The sequence below is a fragment of the Muntiacus reevesi genome, chromosome 2 (assembly GCF_963930625.1).
Source record: "Muntiacus reevesi chromosome 2, mMunRee1.1, whole genome shotgun sequence".
NCBI lineage: Eukaryota > Metazoa > Chordata > Mammalia > Artiodactyla > Cervidae > Muntiacus > Muntiacus reevesi.
Window position 1 is genome coordinate 260,982,033 of NC_089250.1, and position 22,104 is coordinate 261,004,136.

The 22,104-nt window shown below is 47.0% G+C and overlaps 1 protein-coding gene and 1 pseudogene across 1 annotated transcript in view; one reads left to right on the forward strand and one right to left on the reverse strand.

Moving 5' to 3' along the window:
* Positions 1 to 2,680: 2,680 nt before the first annotated feature.
* The window catches only part of SAMD4B (sterile alpha motif domain containing 4B), a 36,514-nt gene continuing 17,090 nt past the window's right edge, over positions 2,681 to 22,104 (forward strand). The window contains exons 1-2 of the mRNA XM_065926073.1: positions 2,681 to 2,824; positions 16,720 to 17,122. Of these exons, the coding sequence (XP_065782145.1) occupies positions 16,927 to 17,122 (196 nt within the window). The 5' untranslated portion in view covers positions 2,681 to 2,824; positions 16,720 to 16,926. The remainder of the gene's footprint in view (positions 2,825 to 16,719; positions 17,123 to 22,104) is intronic.
* On the reverse strand, positions 12,595 to 12,686 carry LOC136162348 (U6atac minor spliceosomal RNA; annotated as a pseudogene).

A 22,104-nucleotide genomic window follows, 5' to 3' on the forward strand; every position in this document is an offset into this window, starting at 1 on the left:
AAAAAAAAAACAAAAACCAACTGACATACCTGTTCACTCAATACTGTCTCCTGTCTCCCATATTATCTGGGTAAAAGCAAAAGTCCTTATAGTGGCCTTAAAAGCTCTTAATTATCTGCCAACATCCCTCCTTTACTTCCTGGATCTTGTCTTTTCAATACTCTCCTCTCTGCTCACTCCTCTCCAGCCACATTAGCCTCTTTCTGGTTCTGTGAGTGATCCTGACATCAGGCTTTTTCACGTGCTGGCTCCTTTTTCTTGTGAACCCTCCTTCCTTCATGGTTCACCTCTTCACTCCTTCAGATTTCTGTTCAAATGTCACCTGATCAAAGAAGCCTTTCCCTCATCTAAAATAGTGCTGATCCCACCTCTCCATCCCCTTAGCTTGCTTTAATTTTCTCCATAGAACTTATCACCAAGTTACATCGAAATATACCAAATAAACATTGAAAGTATCATTTGTTTCTGTCCCCCAACTAGAATGTAAGCTTCATGCCTGCCTCATTCGTTGTTGAATATTTAGTACCTTGAGCAGTGCTTGGCACATATTAGATACTCAAGAAATATTGAATAAATAAATGAACCAGTGTCCTTGGAGCCCAACCATTCTATATGGCGTTGAAAGTTGTTGCTTAAATGGAGGTGGCAATGCTTGCAGTTAGTGATGTACCCCCGCCGTCTTTTAAAAGGGCCTATCCTCACAGCGCCAGAGATGCCTGGTTTTCCTGGTTTACCTCCTCTCTCTCTCTGGCTGCTGCTTCTCAATCTTTGTTGAAAGTGTCAATTTCTTTGCTCAAACCTTATGTGTCTCCTCTTCTCAAGGTTCTATTTGGTGTTTGTTTCCATTCAACCTTCATACCCTCCCCAGGATAGGTCACTAACTCCCACAGCTTTACTTACTATCTTTGATCATCCTCAAATATAGGCTTCTGGCCCCAGACCCAGGGGTTGTGGAGCCTCCTAAATCCTGATGCTGGGTAGCCAACACTGGACTCAGCAACTTCCTAACCTGCTTCACCTCTGGGTCTCCTCCCCAGGGAAGCCCCCAACCCCTTCCCCTCAACCTTCCAGCCAGAGGGCCTTGTCTTGAATTTCTCCCTCCCTCACCATCTGTGCCCTAGGTAGTCCCAGAGCAGGTTCTCCGAAGCTCCTGGGCATTGGTCCCTGGCACCTACTCCTCCTCCTCCCTCCTCCCCTGATGCAAACGCCCCTCTCCCACCCCAGCTAGCTCCCGAACACCCAGCTCCAGTACTATTCCCTCCAATCTATCCTCCATATAGAAGCCAGGGACAGCTTTCCAATTTCCCTCTCCCCCCAACCCCCAGACTCTCCTTGGGGTGAAGACCTTCCATGGCTCCTCAGTGCCCTTGGGACAAGTCCAAACTCTTTCAAGTGGCCAAATTTCTGGTCACGGCTTATTTCCCACTACTCCCTGCCTTAAACTCTACATTCCTCTCAGACTCCCTTTCTTTGGGCTCCTCTAACAACCACGCCGTCTGGTCAAGGCAATGGTTTTTCCAGTGGTCATGTATGGATGTGAGAGTTGGACTGTGAAGAAGCTGAGCGCCGAAAAATCGATGCTTTTGAACTGTGGTGTTGAAGAAGACTCTTGAGAGTCCCTTGAACTGCAAGGAGATCCATCCAGTCCATCTTCAAGGAGATCAGTCCTGGTTGTTCATTGGAAGGACTGATGCTGAAGCTGAAACTCCAGTACTTTGGCTACCTCATGCAAAGAGTTGACTCACTGGAAAAGACCCTGATGCTGGGAGGGATTGGGGGCAGGAGGAGAAGGGGACGACAGAGGATGAGATGGCTGGATGGCATCACCAACTCGATGGGCATGAGTTTGAGTAAACTCCGGGAGGTGGTGATGGACGGGGGGCCTGGCGTGCTGCGATTCATGGGGTCGCAAAGAGTCGAACACGACTGAGCGACTGAACTGAACAACCACGCCTCTGTCACCTGGGAGCCTTCAGTGAGTGCCCCCGATATGCTTACTTAGTTCACGCTGCTCCAGGGCAGTATGTGAAATGAATAGGTTACTACTGGCAGAGCAATGACTCCCATTTATTGACCGCCTGCTTTGTGCCCAGCGCTTTGTATGCACCGTCTCTTTCAGTCCTATTCCCAATTGAGAGAAGCAATAGACTCATAGAGGGTTGCGATGGAGAAACTGAGACTCCAGCTGCCCTAGCGCCTACCCGCAACCTGGATGACCAGGGCGTGGCGGGGCCCAGGCCTAGAGCCCGGCTTGCGTGCCAGGCGGATCACCGGGCCTTGATCGCCAGAATCAGGAATTGTGACTTAGTTGCAAAGCTGAGGTAGACAAGCGCGAGACTGCCCCCTGCGGGCCGGGAGGCCCAATCCCGCGCGCCGCCGGGCCCGTTGCCCATGGCAACGCCGCGCGCGCCCCGCCTCTTCCCCCACCCCACCCCGCAGGACCGACTGCCCGTCAGCTGAGCAGCCGACCAATCCGACGGGGCGGGGGTTGGGCCTCGTGGGCCTTGTTCAACCCCCCGGCCCCCCTCTCCGCCGGGACCCCGCCTTTCTCCGCGCACACCTCCCGCCCTTCGGGCTGCCCTCGCCGCCCGTTGGCGAGGGCGCCGTTCGTCACCGCGGCGTCAACTAATGCTGGCGCGCGGCGGTCCCGTCGGGGAGGGGCCAGGGGCGGTGACGCACGGCGCGGTGACGCAGCGCGACGGCGGCGGTGGCGGCGGCGGTGGTCGGTGCGGGAGGAGGGAGGGGAGCCCGCGGGCCGGAGAGGGGGAGACGACGGTGGCGGTGGCCTGAGGAGGCCCGGGCGGCGGCGGCGGCAGCCGAGGCGGTGAGTGGCGAGCAGAGCCGGGCGGACGCGGGGCGGCGGCGGGTCGGGGCGCTCGGGGCTCACCTCAGGGCTCCCCAGGCCGCGCGGGCGGCCCCGCCCCCTCAGGGACCCCGGGCGGCGGCGGGCGCGGAGCGCGGGCCTCAGGGGTTCCGACCCTCGAGAGAATCCCTCACACCCGTACCCGGAGTCGCCTTCACAGGCCGTTTCTCGAGCTTCTCCCCGAATTCCTCGCCCCTTGGGGTGGCCTGGGAGCCCGGCCAGCGGCCCATCTCGTGACCCCCCCCTCCACAGGTCTATCTCAGACAGCTCCCTAGAGGGCACGCCCACAGACCCCCCCCCCCGAATCCACTCGAAGCCCCCCGTCCCCTCCCGCCGTGCGCAAGGCTTCTCGAGAGACCACCCCTGATATTTCCATGTCTGTTCCAGACCCTGTCCTACGCCTCAAAAATTTTCCTCAGAGAACCCTGCTCTGGCCCCAGATCCCCCATCCTCCTCCTCACTCTAGAAATATTCCCCCGGGGCCACTCCTCGTATTCCAACAATATGTGTCAGATATCTTCTCCAGGAGCCTCCCTCATCAGCCCTAAAAATCTTCAGATCAGAGACTCCCCGAAATCCCCTCCAGACCCCGTGCATTCCAGAAATCTCCCCCGGCGACCTACTTCACACATCCCAACAATATCGCCCAGACTTCCTTCTCACACATCCCAAGAATTTTCCCTCCCACCTACCCCCATACCAGCAATCGCCTTGGAGATTTTCCATTCATGGCCCCCAAATCTCAGAGCCCCTCCCCCTGGAATGCTCCAGAATGCCCCTGATGTCCCCTGGAAAATCTTCCGAAGAGACCCTCTGAAATGGCCTCGGATCCTCAAATTCACCTGGAGCCCCACCCCTCCCCCAGTTCATCTCCCGTATACACTCCCCCTTCACACATCCCAAAAGTCATCTGTTTGGACCTTTCCACAGGTCCCAAAAATCTCTCCCAAAGATCTCCTCATGTTCCTCAAATCTCCCCACCCTGAAATGCTCTATAGAGCACCCTCATATACCCCAAAAATCTTCCCCTGAGACCCTCCTCACTTATGCCAAAAATCTTCTCCAGAGATTACCTGAATCTACAGAGAACTCTTCTTCCACATTCCAAGAGCCTCTTCCAAAACCCTTTTTATGTATCCCGAATCTTTCCCAGTAACCCACACAAAATGTTCCAAAAATTGCTTCCTCAGGATTCCAAAAGGTTTCCCATAGTTTCTCTCTGATATTTTCTTCAATCCCCCTTAGAATCCTCCTTTCAAGGTCCCTCCTTAAGACCCACTTTCTGATGAACTTTCCTCCTCACAACCCTTGTAAACCCTAAGACCCTTTCTTCTCAACCTCTCTGAGATACAGTTTTTCAAGACCTCCTCATACCATCTCAAAGACCCCAACAACCCCCTCGAGCCTTCTGAGATATGCCCTTGAAATCTATTCTGGAGACTCTTCCAGTAACCCTTGGATCACCACTTACAGACCTCCTGCCTTACTGAGAGTGGAGAAGGAAATGGCATCCCACTCCAGTATTCTTGCCTGGAGAATTCCATGGACAGAGGAGCCTGGGCCGCTACAGTCCATGGGGTCACGAAGAGTCAGACACGACTAAGTGACTAACACTACCACTACTACTACTTACTAAAAGACTTTTCCTAGATAATTCCTTCCCTGAACTCACCGTCATAGCTTCCTTCAAATCCTCTAGAACCCTCTGTGAAAGACACCCAACACCATGCAGTCTTCCCCCAAAATAACTCTGAGCTCATTTTCTTAGAAAGTCCCAGAATTCTTTCTGAAAAACCCTTTACTGTGACATTCCCACATTCTCCCTCAGAAGAACCACCTTCCCCATATACCTTATTGAAGGCTTTACTCAGATTTCTCATCTGAGCTCTTTGAGAATTGTTCCTAAAAAGACCTCTGTTATCCTGCTCCAGTCAACCTAAGATCTCTCACAAAAGACCACACATCCACAGACTCCTTTTAGAGAATTTTCTCCAAAATTGCTGTGCATCAACAACCCCACCACTTTGTGAGACTTCCTCAGAACACACTCAGATTCCCCCTCTGACATCTCCAAGAAACCTTATTCAAGGCCTTATTACATATCTGTTTTAGAACCTCCATTTATACCCTTTCATCTCCTCCATTCTCTTTCCTGTGAAATCAACTTAGAGATCCTTCTCAGATCTGAGCTTCTTTCCCCCATTATCCCACCATAGGCCCCCAGCATCCTACAGACTTCCCCTATCAGGAGCCTCTGTGTCCTTTTTATTAAAAGATCCTCAAGAGATACCCTTACCCCTTGAAGTTCCAGCCCTCAGAGCTCTCTCAGGACATTTTTCTTTGGTTCTATCTTCATAGACCCCGCCTCCCTTCAGATCTTCCCTTCAGAGATAGACAGACCCTTCCTTAGACTTTTCTTGAGGACTCCCTCAATTTTCCTGTCAGAAGTTTTCTCCTTCCTCTTCCACATTGAGAGCTTCCTCACAAAAGAGTCCCTCCCCCTATACTTGTCGTTCTCAAAGTGTTGTCCCTGGACCAGCAGCACAAGCATCACCTGGTAACTTGTTAGAAATGCAAATTCTTGGGTCACAACCCGGACCTACTGAATCAGAAAACTTGGCAGTAGGTATCTGTTTTTAGGAACCTTCCTGGTGATTCTGATGCATGCTCAAGTTTGAGAACCACTGCCCTCTAAGAGGATTTCCCTTTCCCCACATAAAGGCCCTTGAAAGATGCCTCAGGGTATGCCCCTGTGCCCTTCTGCTCACCCCCATTTTCCTGGGAGCCCCCTTTGCGAAGTCCCCACCTTCCAGAAGATTCCTTACCTTCCTCAAAAGTTTCTGGCTTCTCTACAAGGTTACCCCACCCTCTGAGCAATTACTTCAGATTCTGTCTTTGAATGGTTCCCTTTCAGATCTTCCTCAGCATTTTCTCCTTCTGACTTTCCCTCTATTGCTCCATACCATCCCATATCCTTCATTGCTTCTGCTTCAAGTTGTTCCCTCCTTGAACACACATGTCCATCTCTTCTGATCTATTCCTCATCTGTCCTTCTCCACATAAACACCCTTCCCTTAAGGCATCTTCCAATCTTCATCCTCTTACTCCCCAGAGCCTTCCATTGTACTTTGTAGAGCGCCACTCATCTTCTCCCTGGTAATTTTTCATGTACTTGTCCGCTCACGCTGACTACACTCGGAGTTTGGAAAGTACTGGGATGTAACTTGTTCTTCTCTGAATTCCACAAAGTGGGTTCTTCCGTCTGTAAGTTGTAGGGAATCATTGGCTAACCGGCAGCTAAGTTCCAGAAGAATAAACAGATCACAAGGGTAACACTGGGGACTGCCTTCAGGGAGCTCACAGGCCAATAGAGAGGTTGGTCAGGTACATGGGACAGAATGTGAGGTAAAAATTATATACTGTGGGAATTTGGCAGTGAGAGAAGGAACCCTCTATCTGGAAAGACTTCATAGAAGAGGTGGTAAGACTGGGTGCTGTTCCACAAGAGTTGGGACAAGGATGATTGGCCTTCCAGGCAGAGGAAGGGGCTTATGCAGCTGGTCAAAAGCAAGAAAGACTCTTCACCTCTAACCCATGACATCTCCTCTTCACCTGAAGGACACAGATGAAAGAAAACAGATCTCCTCCATCTGCACTGTATTTGCCAGGTGCACTTTAGTGACACAAAGAGTAATAATGTTAATGATCATTGTTTATTGAGTAATTATTATCTACCAGTCACTGTTTAAGTGCTTCACGTGTATTGTCTCATCTCATATTCACAGGAACTCTATAAGATAGGTAAACTATGATTATCCTCATTTTACAAAGGATGAAATTGAGGACAAGTGGCTCAAATAGGTTTCTGACTCTATCCATCCCAGGATGATAGTGTCTGAAGTCAGAGTTGGATTTTTTCTTCAGGTAGACAGGATTTGCATCCCACTCATTGCTTACCTGTTTTGTGACCTACAACAAATTACTGAATTTCTCTAGTCCTTAGTTTCCAGAGTTAAAAAATGAAAGTAATAACGATACCTTACTTCATAGAATTGTTATAAGGCTTAAATAGTTAATATGTGTATAGTACTTAGGACAAGGGCTTCCCTGGTGGCTCAGATGGTAAAGAATCTGTCCACAATGCAGGAGACCAGGGTTGATCCCTGGTTTGGGAAGATCCTCTGGAGGAGGAAATGGCAGCCCACTCCAGTATTCTTACCTGGAGAATTTCATGGACAAAGGAGCTTGGCAGCCTACAGTCCATGGTATCACAAAGAGTCGGACACGACTGAGTGACTAACGCACAAACACACACTTAGAACAATGCCCTGTATATGAAAGTGCTCAGTTTCAGCAGAAAAAAAAATAAAGTTCACATCAGCCAAGACTCTAAAGATGTACGTGGCATTACCTTAGCTCAAGTTGGCTTAATAAAAAAAAAGAATTAATTGCCTCATGTTACTGTAAAGTCCAGAACTAGGATGGTTCCTAGATAGACCTATCTGCATCCAGAAGTTCAAACAGTCTTCCTAGTAATCACCCCATTTCTCCACTGACTTAACTTCATCCTCAGCTGGTTTCTGCTTTGTGACAACAAAATGGCCCTTAGCAACCCCAGATTTGAATTCTACATTCTTAGCAGTCTCAGTGGAAAGAGAACTCTTTACTGAGAGCCCCAGTTTGAAAACAGTTTCTTCTCTGAGCTAAGTGTGAGATGGTGACAGAAGATCCTCAGAGACATGTTTAGGTGAGTGGTGCTCTTAGAGATTCTCTTGCTTGCTGAATCAGATAGAACTGTTATTCCATCCTTTGACCTTTGAGTGTTGATGGTAGTCCCCTCCTCACTGTTGCCCAGCTCCATTCATTTCTCTTCTCTATGATTGCTTGGATCCAGAGATTGTTTATGACTAGTCTGACCCCACCAGACTTGACTTTGGGATCTCACTGGGAGAAACAGAGCTTCCCTGGTAGCTCAGCTGATAAAGAGTCCACCTGCAGTGCGGGAGGACACGACTGAAGTGACTTAGCAGCAGCAGCAGCAATGCAGGAGACCTGGGTTTGATCCCTGGGTTAGGAAGATCCCCTGGAGAAGGGAATGGCCTCCCACTCCAGTATTCTGGCCTGGAGAATTCCATAGACTGTATAGTCCATGGGGTCGCAAAGAGTCAGACATGACTGAGCGATTTTCAATTGGGAGAAACAGGAATGAGATGACTGACTTGGTTTGGTTATAGTCTTGGGGTAGTAGAATCCAGGAGTACTGGTGTTCAGCTCCCTACCTCAACTTTGGGTTTCCAGTACTCAGAGCTTTAGAAGAGGGTTAAATAGGTTTCTGTGAGTAAGTTTTGTTTTGTTTGTTTTAGGGTAAATTTGTTCAATAGAGTCTGATTGAGGGCAACAGAACAACATTATTATATAGAGTATGCACATCTCACATGTCTCCAGCAATTAAACAGTTTATGAAGGCACTTTTTAGGTACTGGAGATACAGCAGTGAATGAAATAGTCAAGGTCTTAGAGCTCTTGGATCTTATATTCTGATGGAAGGAAGATATATGAACAAGTCAGATAGTGATATGTGCTAGGAAGGAATTAAAACAGATTGAACAGGGTAGGGAGTTGTCCACTGTACACAGGGTGGTCAGAATTGGCCTTTTTGAGGAAGTGACAGTTGAACCTGATAACCTGAAAGATGAGAAGGCACCAGTTGTGGGAGGATCTGAGATTTGGGCATTCTAATCTAACCATTGTTACATGTGAAGAAAAGACTGCTGCAAGGTAGGGAAATTTTTCACAGATATTTATTAACAGTCTGTTATGTTCCAGGCACTGTGCTAGAAATTGAATATATAACAGTGAATAATACAGCCACAGTCTTCCTTCCCCTCATGGATTTTCCAGTCTAGGTGTTTCTGGAAGAGCTATAGCCTTAGAAGAAACACTTTTTGACAATGATATCAGACCAAAGACTCCTTCCTACTGGGGAGATGAGGAAGATTGGGGCACACATGAACCCAGATCTGATTGATGAAAAGGAACCAGCCATATGATGACCTGGGGAAGGACATGTCAGGTAGAGGAATCAGCCAGCAAAACCCCTGAGATGTGTAAGGAGATCAGTGTGGCTGAAGCATAAGTGAGGCAGAAGGGGCAGGGGCTTGGAGTGGTTCATAGAGGCCAGATTATCTGGGGCCTTGTGGGCTATGGTAAGGAATTTGCATTTTTACTTACAAGCATTTGGAAGCTCTTACAGCATTTCTAAAGCAAGACAGTAACATGATCTATTTGTTTTTAAAGAAAATTTGGTTTCTGCAAGGAAAATGGGCAAGAATGGAAACAGGAGGCAATACATTCATCCAGATGAGAAAGGACGATGACTTGAATATGGTGGTAGTAGTCAAAATGGAGATACAGATACTTGTTTGGTGTTGAGCAAACAGTTGATAGTGGGATTAGAGAAAGGAATCCAGGATGATGATACTAGCTAACATCTCTGTGAGGGTACTTATGCCTCACAACTCTGTGAGAGTAGGTGCTATTATTAAACCCATGTTACAGATGAGAAAACAAGCACAACAAGGTAAAATCACTTACTCCAAATTATGCAAGTTTCCCATAGCTCCCCAGGCTGTGTTATCTTCTAGGAGGCCCTTCCTGGCTTTTCCCTTCCTCTCCTTCCCTTCTCCAGGACCATTCATACAAAAGCCGCAGTCTTCGTTGAGGCAATAATATATATATATATAGTATACATATTTTAGGAGTTTCTAGAAGTTGGACTCCCTTGCTTCTCACATTCTCCTATTCTTCTCAAGTTGAGATGGTGAATTAACCATAGGTAACTAGTCTATTACCTTATACATGAAATGAACAAGTTCCTCCAGGGCATACATGGATGTTCTACGAGGGCTAGGGATAGGTGGGAAGGCTAATAGGACCCCTCATTTGTCCAGAGATGTTCGCATTAAAGTTCAACTTTGGTCGAACTTTCTAGGCAGTAGAAGAGAACATACAGGAGGCTGTAGCATTTATACACAGGAACAAGCAAGAACTCTAAAACCAGACTGTTTGGCCTTAAAAATCTCAGCTTAGCTGTGTAATCTTGGGTAGGTGACTTAATCTTCTCTGTGTGCCCGTGTCTTCATCTGTAAAATAAGAATATGTATATATATGTTTATAGTTTTTGAGATCATACAAACTCATCAGTGGAAAGCTATTAGCGTAAGGCCTGGCACATAATACAATATGTGATATGTGAAGACATGTGAAACATCATTCTAGGTATCTTATATACATTGTTTCATTTCATTCTTACAACAAGCTTCACTGAGAAAGAAACAGTTACTTGTGGAAGATCAGCATGGCAAGTTAGTGTCAGTAGGAGAGCTCTGGTTCAGTCAGGTCTGACTGACTCTGCAGTGCTACTTCTGAGAGAGGATAGCTGACCTCCAGAGGAGCTTCCTGCATGAGGGCTGCTTTTCACTGCTTGGAGAAAGAGCCAATGACTAGTTTTTCCTGGAACATCTTATCCAGTTTTTTACTCCATTTCCCACCTTCCAGGGTTGGAAGATGTTCCTGAAGTTTCCTTGGTCTCTTAGAAACCAAATATGGTAGCCATATTGTTGGATTATTTGAAAGACTTCACCAGAGGGGTTCCCTCTAGTGTCTTTTCTCAAAGACAGGGAGTCATTTTTGGTCACCTAAGGATAAAGATCATGGCATCTGGTCCCATCACCTCATGGGAAATAGATGGGGAGACACTGGAAACAGTGTCAGGCTTTATTTTGGGGGGCTCCAAAATCACTGCAGATGGTGACTGCAGCCATGAAATTAAACGATCCTTACTCCTTGGAAGGAAAGTTATGACCAACCTAGATAGCATATTAAAAAGCAGAGACATTACTTTGCCAACAAAGGTCCGTCTGGTCGAGGCTGTGGTTTTACCAGTGGTCATGTATGGATATGAGAGTTGGACTGTGAAGAAAGCTGAGCACCAAAAATTTGATGCTTTTGAACTATGGTGTTGGAGAAGACTCTTGAGAGTCCCTTGAACTGCAAGGAGATCCATCCAGTCCATCTTCAAGGAGATCAGTCCTGGTTGTTCATTGGAAGGACTAATGCTGAAGCTGAAACTCCAGTACTTTGGCCACCTCATGCAAAGAGTTGACTCATTGGAAAAGACCCTGATGCTGGGAGGGATTGGGGGCAGGAGGAGAAGGGGACGACAGAGGATGATACGGCTGGATGGCATCACCGACTCGATGGGCATGGGTTTGGGTAGACTCCGGGAGTTGGTGATGGACAGGGAGGCCTGGTGTGCTGCTATTCATGGGGTCGCAAAGAGTCAGACACGACTGAGCGACTGAACTGAACTGAAGGATAAAGAGACCAGAGCAGTGGTGAATTCTCCTGTATGGGAACAGTCAAGGCTTAAAGTTGAAACGTTAAGTGGTAAAAACCCAAATCAGACTGGCCTCGGCCCAAAAGGAATTTGTAACGGAAAAGTCTGGGATGGGGAGGTGGGATGAGAGGCTTCCAGCTAGCTAGAGATAGGTCTTCTAGCAATGTGAACAAGTCTCTCTTTTCCCTCCACTTTTGACTTTGCTTTCATCTGTGTTGGCTTCATTCTGAGATAGGCACTCACTGTGAGATAGCAGCAGTAGCAACCAGGAGTATCAGGAGATATGTATAATCTGAGCAGCCCTAACCAAGAACTTACTTTCCCTAGTATTTACAGCAGAGTCCAGGGAGGGCTTTCCATGGCCAAGTTTTATTTTATGTCTACTCTTGAATCCAAGAAGGACAGTTAATTCTTCAAAGGGAATTTAGGGGCCTGGTACCAGAAGATGGATGTGGATGTTTGGCAGACAGATCCACTGAATCCATCATAGTAATTTGCTACCACAGTAATATGCCTTCAAATAGTCAGTGCTGATGCTTCTTCCCTGGCTAATCTCACCAAACCAAGTCATCCTTTCTCACTGTTGCCAAGCACCCAGGAGAGAAGCTGGAGGCCTTTGGCCCTTTGGACATAGAAAGTCATCCAGTCCTCATCTCCATTCACCATCCAGACCAAACACCCAGCATTCTTCTTCTGTCTAAAACATAGGAACACTTCCTTTAGGGGTTATTTTTCACTTATGCATTTATTTTTATTGAAGTGTAGTCGATTTGCAGTGTTGTGTTAGTTTCTTATATACAGCAAAGTGAATCAGCTATGTATATGTAGTCTTTTTCATGTTCTTTTCCATTATTGTTTATTACAAGATATCGAATATAGTTCCCTGTGGTATACTGTAGGACCTTGTTGTTTTATCTATTTTATATATAGTAGATTGTATCTGCTAATCCCAAACTCCTTATTTGTCCCTCCCCTGATAGTGACCGTTTGTTTCCTAAAGTCCCAGGGTTTCATGCGCTGTCTTCAAACCTTCCTTGGACACCAGGTCCTCTCTCCCCATCATGTTTCCTGAGCGGTGGAGTGGCTTGAAGATGTAGGACCTTCTCTAGGCCCTTGAAAAGTGTTAGCTGCTCAGTGGTGTCCAACTCTTTGCAACCCCATGGATTGTAGCCCACCAGGCTCCTCTGTCCATGAGATTTCCCAAGCAAGAATACTAGACTGGGTTACCATTTTCTTCCCCAGGGATCTTCTAGACCCAGAGGTTGAACCCCAGTCTCCCGCATTGCAGGCAGATTCTTTGCTGTCTGAGCCACCAGAGAGGCCCTTGAGAGGGATATATATCAGACTTTTCCGTGTTGTCAGGCCCGAGAGCCTCTTCCATCCTTGTCAAGGGGAGTGCTAACCTTCTCTCCTTTCATACAACACTATATATCAGACTTTTGATCTTTTCCCAGTTTGTGTCTATCTGGCCTAAGCCACAGGCTTTGTTTGTTCTATATAGGGTTCATTGTTGCTGTTTTAATATGAATTCGTTTCCAACATTTAAAAATAGGGGAATTTTAATTTAAAAATCTAGATTTCTGGCTCCTCTTAAAAAAAAAAAAATCTAACAATACTGGACCCAAATTCCTACACAGCAGCAGTTGATTAGAGCTCAATAGTAAATTCTCCCTTTAGACAGTGTGTGTGCTTTTCAGCTCACCATAGCCCTCACCGGCCTGCTCCATTCAAAATCTGGCCTTGTAAGCATCATGTTTGAGATCCTACTGTGTCCCAAGGCTTTGCTTCTAGCATTTGGCTTTGGGAAGAAGCTGGATTAATGTTCAATCAATAGTTTCATTTCGGGGGCACAGTGCTGTTACTTAGGAAAAGTAGCCACCCAGTAAAAGTGTTTATAGGAAAGAGTGCACATCTTAGGTTTGTTTGTGGATTTGGTCATCTTTTTGCCGTAAACACTGTTGGCATAGCAAACCTCCCATCACAAATGTTTCCTCTGAAATAGTAACATGTCCTTCTATCTTATGAGTTGCCACCCAGTGAAGGAATCCCTCCCACTCCCAAGGGATGTTCATCCAGCCTCTGCTTGACCACTTCCAGCAGCCAGGGAGCTTATTACCTCCTCACATGGCAGCCAGTTCCCTTCTTGGACAGATACATTATTTTAAAATTCTTCCTTATGTTGAGGCAGCTGCTGTCTCTTTAGGACTGAAAGCCACAAAATACTGGAGCCGGGAAGAGAAACTGACTTTTTCAGGCACATAAACTACCACTCATCTGTCCGGTATCCAGGGCAAACATTGATAATCAATCACAGCACTCTTTCTCACTGAGCCAGAAAGTAGAATGCTGCCTTAGATTTCTTTAAAATTAAATTTATTTTTAAAAATTACAAAAGTAATTTGTGTTCATGTGGAACTAGTGAAATAGCACAAAGTTATATGAAAAGAGTATAACTAATTTCTCCTTCTCCCCAAGGTAACCAATGTGAACGGCACAGGATGTATGATTCTACACATTTCTCTATATACATAGGTGCATAGGCATTCATATATAAGATATATAAGGGGTTTATATACGGCTTTTTTTTCACTTTACAAAAATGATATCAGTGAACATATTACTATGTACTTATGGACTAACCATAACACTTTACATTGTAGTTAAAGATCAAACACTACACTTAGCTAGAAGCACATTGTTTGTATTGAGCTGTCAGAACCAAGCACATTTTTAATTACTACATAATATTCCCTTGTATGAGGTATTCTCCAGTTTATTGATCATTCTCCACTGATGGATATTCCTGTTGCTTCATTTCTTCAGGATCCTTCTCACCTCAGTGTTCCAGGCAGCCACTACCGGTCAATTGAAGTTAGCCTGTGAGGTAAAACCCACTTGTCATGTCTGACCAGTCTAGCTCCTTATCTCACACATCCTAGAGAAGGAAAACAGACTAGCTCAAAGATTAAAGTGACACAGTGGGGCAAGACTAGAACTGAATTTTCTTGACTTTCAACATTTTTCATGTCTCAGGTTGCCTCTCACTTAGAGCCATCTATCCTGATTCTCCTCTGGAGTAAATAAAACAACTCTTTAATTCTTCTGTGTGCTTCCCCTTCAGGTATTTCAAGTCAGTTATGCCATTCCTCCTGAGTCTTCTCTTCAGGGGAAATTTCCCCAGTGCCTTCAAATTTTTCTCTTAGGGCAAGGTTTCCAAATCACTTTACCATCCTTTTGATCATTCCTTCTATCATCTTTGCCCCAAGGGCTGTAGAAGTCCCAAGTGTGGCTTCCATGCTCACCTTCATTCATCCGTTCATTCAGTAAATATGTATTGAACACCTTCTAAGTGCTAGTCACTATTCTGGGCCCTGGGCAACTGTGTAGCTTGCAGTTGTTGGGAAGAGAGAAACAACAAACAAATAAGATATCTGAGGGTGCCAAGCTATATAGAATAAATTCAGTAGAGTAACAGAAATTTCTTAGATTTGGATGATCAGGCAAGATCTCTCTGAGGAAGTGACACTGAGCTGAGACCTGAGTGACAAATAAAAGCAAGCCATAGATATGTTGGGGAAAGCTGTGGATAAGTCCAAGTGAATAAGAACTGGGTACATAGTGAGGTTGGAGAGGCCACCAGTCTTGCAGGGAGCCCTCTAGGCATTTTATTTAAATGCAGTGAAGAGTCATTGGAGGATTTTAAGCCAGGGAGGCAATATTTGACTTGTCATTGGGTTGTTTGTTTGTTTGTTTTAATGTATTTATTTTTATTTTTGGGTGTGCTGGATCTACATTGCTGCTCGGGCTTTTCTCTAGTTGCAGGGAACAAGGACTACTCTCTAGTTGCGGTGCTTGGGCTTCTCATTGCAGTGGCTTCTCTTGTCGCAGAGCACAGGCTTTAGGGCCCGCGGGCTTCAGTAGTTTTGGCATGTAGGTTCAGTAGTTGCAGCTCATGGGCTCTAAAGCACAGACTCAGTTATGGCACCCAGGCTTAGTTGCTCTGTGGTGTATGGGATTTTCTTGAACCAGGGATCAAACCCATGTCACCTGCATTGACAGGCAGATTCTTTACCACTGAGGCACTGGGGAAGCTCCTGATTGGTCGTTTAGAAAGATTTCTGGGAGGGTTGTTTAATTGGGAATAAGGTTTCATTTCCCCCCACATTTTCTCTTGTTTCTTGTATCCAAAGGGATCGACAGCCAGGCCAGTTTGCTCTGTTCAGGTGACCCATGAGGATCTGTGAGGTGAGTCACAGCCATTGTCAGGTGCACCTCACAGCTGTCCTCAGCAGGAGCTTGGACATTCAGGGAGATGGCAGTAGCTCCCTAAGACCTAGCCCAGCAGGTTCAATGAGTCTTTGTATGGAGTTCTCAGTCCTCTTGGCAGCCAGAGGGAGATGGAGCCAAAAGTGGTTTGGGGATGGAGCCAAGGGCACTGGTTGCAGGAGAGACAGGGGAAATGTGAGTGGAGACCTAAGGCTTCAGAGTAGTGTCCAGAAACCAGTCAACTGAAGAATAAATCTGTTGTCTGCCCAGTCGACACAGCTCCTGTGTGGTTCCTGCCTAAGAAAGGAATTTGGACACTTTCTTGCTTTGGAGTTTTTAACATTTGATGTATCCCCTTCTCAGGTTAGTATCCTCTTGGCTTTTAAGAAAATGGATGACAAGATGGCATCTCTGAGTGCCAAGGGAGCATCCCAATCCAGAGGACTTGAGTCAGGAGTATCCTTAAGGGAATGAGGAAGAAAGCTGGGAGAGATTCACCTCAGATCAAGGGTAGATGGGATCTTAGAGATCAGAGTGGGAGAGCTGGGTTGGAGGGGATGAGATCCCCCCCGCCCCACCTGCATGTTAGAGATCTTTGAAAAGACCTCCTACCATTAGGCATCCAGTTGCTGATCAGATAGCTATCCATGTACTTGAGATCTCCACTGGGGTCACCACTCACCTGTAATCCCAGCTTTGTGGGTCTTAGTTTGAAATAATACACAGACTCTGTAGGATCCTTTCAGCAGGCAAGCAGTGACTCTGCGCAGCCCCCAGAGGAGATGACCAGAGATCAGCAAGGTCAGGACATGTGCTGAGCATCACATGTCTGCTTAGTCATGTCACCTGGGGCCAGGTCTCCATTAATTCACATCTTTTGCCATAGTGTGCATTGTCTCCTGTTTCCATCTAGAAAATCTTACCAACTTACTCTCAGCTTTAAATCCACTTCCTTTGGCCCTGTGACAGCCAGACGTGAGGGGCAGCATCTTCTTCTTTGTCTGAGTCTCTAAGTCCCAGTCAAGATTGGAGGGAGAGTTGGCTTAGTATCTGGTGTTGGCTTTGTCTTTCTCCCAGGAGCTCAGCAGAGTTGAGCTAAAGGGGAAGATATGAGGCCTCCTTAACCCCTGAACCCACACTCACCAGACCAGTTCCAACCCCTTCTCTCTGATCCCCTTGCTTCCTTTTCCAGGAGCCTGGAGAGGTGTGGCTGGATCAAGACCTCCCCCGATGTGAGCAGGTGTCCTCTTCCCTGCATCACCCATTGCCACTACGCCAGGGAACATCCTCAAGCCCTGGCCCTCAGGGTAGAGGTAACAGGAGCCCAGAGCCGAGACCATGTGACGGCGCTGGCCCTCGCCACCGCCGTCCCCCCCACCCTGGCCCCAGGCCCGGCACCATGATGTTCCGAGACCAGGTGGGCATCCTCGCTGGCTGGTTCAAGGGCTGGAATGAGTGTGAACAGACAGTGGCCCTGCTGTCACTTCTGAAGCGAGTCACCCGCACCCAGGCTCGCTTCCTGCAGCTCTGCCTGGAGCACTCACTGGCGGACTGCAATGACATTCACCTGCTGGAGTCGGAGGCCAACAGTGCTGGTGAGTCTCCATCCCCAGAGATGGAAGCAAAGCAGGAGGGAGACGTGGGATGGGAACAGATGTCAGGTGGCTGAGGAGGCCTACCCAGCAATGGTGCTAAGAAATGTGGGTTCTAGGCTTGTTGGTAGGTGAGGAGTCCCTGACCTCTGAAGTCATCATCATGTCTCTTCTGGGGCTTTGCTGCCAGAAATCTTCAGACGTGGAATGGGACACTCCTGGGGGAGTGCAGTGCAGACTAGAAACTACCCACAGCAGAGGAAGGATCACATAGGGCAGCTGACAAGAATAGACTGAACCCATTACCTATGAAAGGGGGATGGAATGTGAGCATTCATTCATTTCTCAAGCTCTAGGACATCAGAGCTAGGAGGGAATTTTAGAAGTCTTCAAAAGTTACAAGTCATATTATTCTTTACCCCCTCAAAGGTAGGTTGCACCTAAGACATACAGTTTCAAGAGAGTTTTGAATTTACATGTAGTCCATTTCAGTATCCTGAACACTCAGTAAAGAAGTACTCTTTGTCATGAGGGTGACACTGGTGTGGGTGAGCAAGGCTTCTCTAGAACCTGTCCCTCAGACCCCAAGTGTAGATAGAAGTCAGTCCAGAGAACTATCTCACAGGGCACTGCTGAAGCCAGTCAGGCCTTCTGGGGCTCCCCAAGGCTGGATGGAGAGGTGTTGACCTTGGTGACAGGTGGGAGAGATGGAAACCAAAGTGAAATGAAAGTTGCTTAGTCATGTCTGACTCTTTGCAACCCCATGGACTATACAGTCCATGGAATTCTCCAGGCCAGAATACTGGAGTGGGTTGCCTTTCCCTTCTCCAGGGGATCTTCCCAACCCAGGGATTGAATCCAGGTCTCCCTCATTGCAGGCGGATTCTTTACCAACTGAGCCACAAGGGAAGCCCATGGAAACCAAAGAGAGGGAGTATATGCGCCTGAAAGCTAGCTGGATGGGGGTGGTACCCAGGGACCCATGTAGAGTGTGCCCTAACCTTTCCACCTTCTTCCTCATGACAGCAGATCAACCTGAGTCCCTGCAACAAGCCAAGTAGTGACTTTACTTGTGTAGTAACTTTGAAAAGTGTTCTTCGTGACTCTAGAATCAGACTGTCTAGGTTTAAATCCCAGTTCTGTTACTTCCTGTATAATCAAGTAACTTTACCTTCCTGAGCCCTGGTTTCCTCACCTTTAAAAATCAAGATGATAACTGTGCTTACCTTATAGGTTAGTTATGAACCCTGAGAACAGTGTCTGGCTTGCAGTAAACACTCAGTAATGTTAATTGTTGTTTTTATTGTCAGTAACTCGTTTAGCCCATATAACAACCCCTTGAGATAGGTAATGTTGCTCTCCCCTTTTTATAGGTGAGAAAAATCAGCATGGAATGCTAGGATTGGAATTTGGGGACCCCCCCAGAGCTGCTTCCTCCTCTTCTCAGGCCTACCCACCTTAGCAATCACCTTTACTTTGAGTTTTTATTGTACAAATCACAGAAGTGCCATGGTTATAGGGAAAGTCAGTTCCTCAGGCCAGGAGTCACCAGCTTATGTTCCTGTCTTAGACAGTGAGCAGCAGGAACCCAGCTTGGCTACAACAGGCCCAGACCTCAGCTGTTTCACAGTTCTCCCATCCTCCCCACCAGGGAGGGTTCTTCTCTACTCTAGCTCCAGGGCAGGGGATCTGTGGTTGTGCTATGGCTGTACCCCCAGCATAGGGGGTTCTTTGGGGCAGACCAATGTCTTAAGCAGCTTGGTCATGCATCCCCACTATCCCATTCTGAGCAGAGAGTTGGATGAGCACTGGGTGCCAATCCTGGCCATCTATCAGAATCACTGGTTGCTTACTGCTGTTTATTTACTAGAGCATTTTTAGTTTTTGCTTTTGTTTTCAAAATTTGCAGTAAAATCAAACCATATGAAAGATGAAAAGTGAGGTCTCCCAGACTTCCACATTCCCAATTTGTGTATGTTTTATGAGAGATTCTGTGCACATTGAAGCACATTCTGCACTTGAGTACATTCAAGTTCTCCTTCCAGCTTTTTCATTATTTTGATGATTTTAGCACATAGAACAGACCATCACACACATATTAATTTATTTGGGTTTTTTTTCCACTTAAAAATGGAACTTGAAGATCATTCCTTATTCAGCACATACACATATACCTTATTGTTGTTAATGGCTGCTTGATAGTAAGAATAGTAAAGTAACAGAGAGCCCGACCTGTGTATCAAGCAGTGCTTTACTTAATGTTATTCATAATCCTCCCAGCAGCTCTGTAAGGAAGATCTTTTAACTTCCCCATTTACAAATGAAATAGCTCTGTCACTTGCCCTGGATGATACAACTGGTTAGAGGTAGAGCTGGAATTTGACTCTAAAGGTCTTGTTCTTAAAAGGAGTGCTGTATTGAGTACCCTTTAAGCATCTCTAGGATAAATTCCTAGAATTCTGTGGGACTGCTAGTTTGAAGTTATGTACATTTAAAATATCTGTTGTTACCACATTGCCCTTGAAAGACATGACATACCTTATACCAAGAACCTGAGACCAATCTCAGACAGTTGGCTTTAAGATGTTGTGGTTAATGCCTGTCCTTGAGAATTGCCTTGCAATGACTTGACTGGTGAATGAATATATGAGTCAAGGTCTTTATCCCCAGCCCCATGTCAGGTGGTAAGAATAAAACAAGTTGGTACTTTTGGTGGATGGAGAGTTAGGGAAAACTTAGAGTGAGGGAAGAGAGGGCGGGTCATGGTGTGTTCCAGAGTCAGCAGGAAGCCTGCCAGGATTAGAGCAAAAACATGACTGGAGAGAGAGGTGATCACAGAGATCAGTCCTTTGGACCTTGAATGCCTCTTCCTAATAGGCATGGGGGCTCCAAGCCTGTGTTTGCTGTCTCACTCTCAACCTCATTGGTGAAGGAAGGATCTGGCGCTGGACTTGGAGACCTGCCTTGTAGGAGGAGCTCTGCATCCTCTTGTCCATTATGGCTTTCCCATCCTGTTGTGTTTCCCAAATTTGCATCATCATCAGAATCACCTGATGGAGGAGAATGTGACCTAAAATCAGATTCCTGGGCCCCTGTCCCAGACCCACTGAATCAGAATCCTTAGAGGATAGGCCTGTTAATGGGCACCCTGCTTCTTCTGCTGATTAGGCAGTTTGAGAGATGATTCTGTACTGATGATTCATTTGTCATGGGACATGAGAACACGAATCAGGACACCCAAGGGTTCTAGATCAAGCTCTGCCACTAACACCTCTTGTGACCTGGGCCAGCCCCATCCCTCTTGGGCCTAAGGATTCTCATCTGGACAAGGAAGGGATTGTTCTAGATACTCTCCAAGTGCAGCAGTAGTTTCTAGTATTTTATGGAATGGGCACCTCAGAGAACCTGTCCCTCCTTCCCACCAAGATGCACACTTACCCTGCAAACCAAATCTTGAGTTCAGTTGGTCTACCTTTTCTTGGATAAGGATTACCTATTACAGGGTCTGATGCTCTTTTTCAGCTTTTCTAATCTCTTTGGGCCAGGAGAGCAGAACAGTGAGGCAGATCCTCTGCCTTTTTTGGGGGGTTTGTACTTCATGTCTCACCCACCCAAGCCTGCTGCTACTTTCAGTTCTCCCAGGGAAATCCAGGGTTCAAGTTTAGGTCTGGGTCAGAGCTGCTTACCCTCCCATATCCTCTTCAGAAAGGGCCAGAGAGTACAGAGAGCTGAATTTTGGTAAGTGGGTCCCCATGGTGTCTTCATGTCAGAATCACTTTATAAAAAGAACCTGAGGCCTAGGTCCTATCTCCAGAGATTTTGGTGTTTTTTAAGCTTGCTGTTTGGCACTTGTGTGCATTCAGTGGAGAACTGCTGGTCTTGCTGACACTGACTCTGGGTGGGCCCATTAAGGTGGTGAGGGTACTGTCACATGACCTACTAGAAGTGGAGAGTTGGGAGACATGGAAGAGGTGCTGGTCTGGGCTGTCCCTTCCTCTCAAGCATCTAGAAGGGTAGAAGGAAGTCCCCCAGCCCACGCAGCCAGTGTTGGTTTCATGGGAGCAGAGTCTGAGATAAAACCTGGAAACAGAAAAGCAACACCCCAAGAATCTCTGGAACCAGGGAAGGAGAAGCCCCAGGTTTCCCCTTGTCATTATCCCTGTTCCTTGTCTCAGTGCTGTCTGCCCTGCCTACTTGCAGCTACAACAGTAATCCTATCACCCGTCCCCCCTACCCATGATGACTTGGAGCCCAAGGGTGGGGCCAGGGAAGCTGAAGTCTCCTTCTCTCCCTGGTCCTCTGGCTTCCTGGGCCACATTTCCTGAGTTTCTTCTCTCCTCCTGTTCTCTGAGTCAGAATCCCTGTATCCAGCAGGTTTAAGCCCTTCCCTCCTTGGCTCATTGAATCTGGGGTGGGGAAACTGAGGTCAAGAGGGGACTGTGGCTGAGTGAGTCACCCAAGCTCAACTCTGATGCCTCCACCCTCCCCTTTCAAGCTCTACTAACGCAGTTCATCAAACAAAAATGTGAGCCCCTTTGCCCTCCCCTACATTTGTGTGAGATGGGGTGAAGCATAGAAGGGCATGTTGGAGCCAAAACCCAGCCCCTCTGACTAGTGCCACAGGCTGCCACAATTGTTGCAACAGCCCAGCATGTAAAAATGAGTTTCTTCTTATGGCAGTCTCCAGGATATATTTGGCTCCTGTGATTTGCAGCACCCAGGGTCATGACCTACTTAGCTCTGGTCACCTGGCCAAGGAGAACACTCTTACACAGTGTCCCTCATCCTCTCTGGAGTCCAAGTTTTCAGCTTGGTGAGCTGCAGTCATTGACGTCATGGCATTCCCCAGTCCCCTCCCCCATCCGCCCACCTCCAGAATTTCATCACTGCTTATTGTGCCTCTAGCTCAGAGGAACCAGAAACGTGTCTGTTTTTGGTAAATAACTGCATGAAATTCCCCACCCTTGTCGGGAATCTTAAGGGGG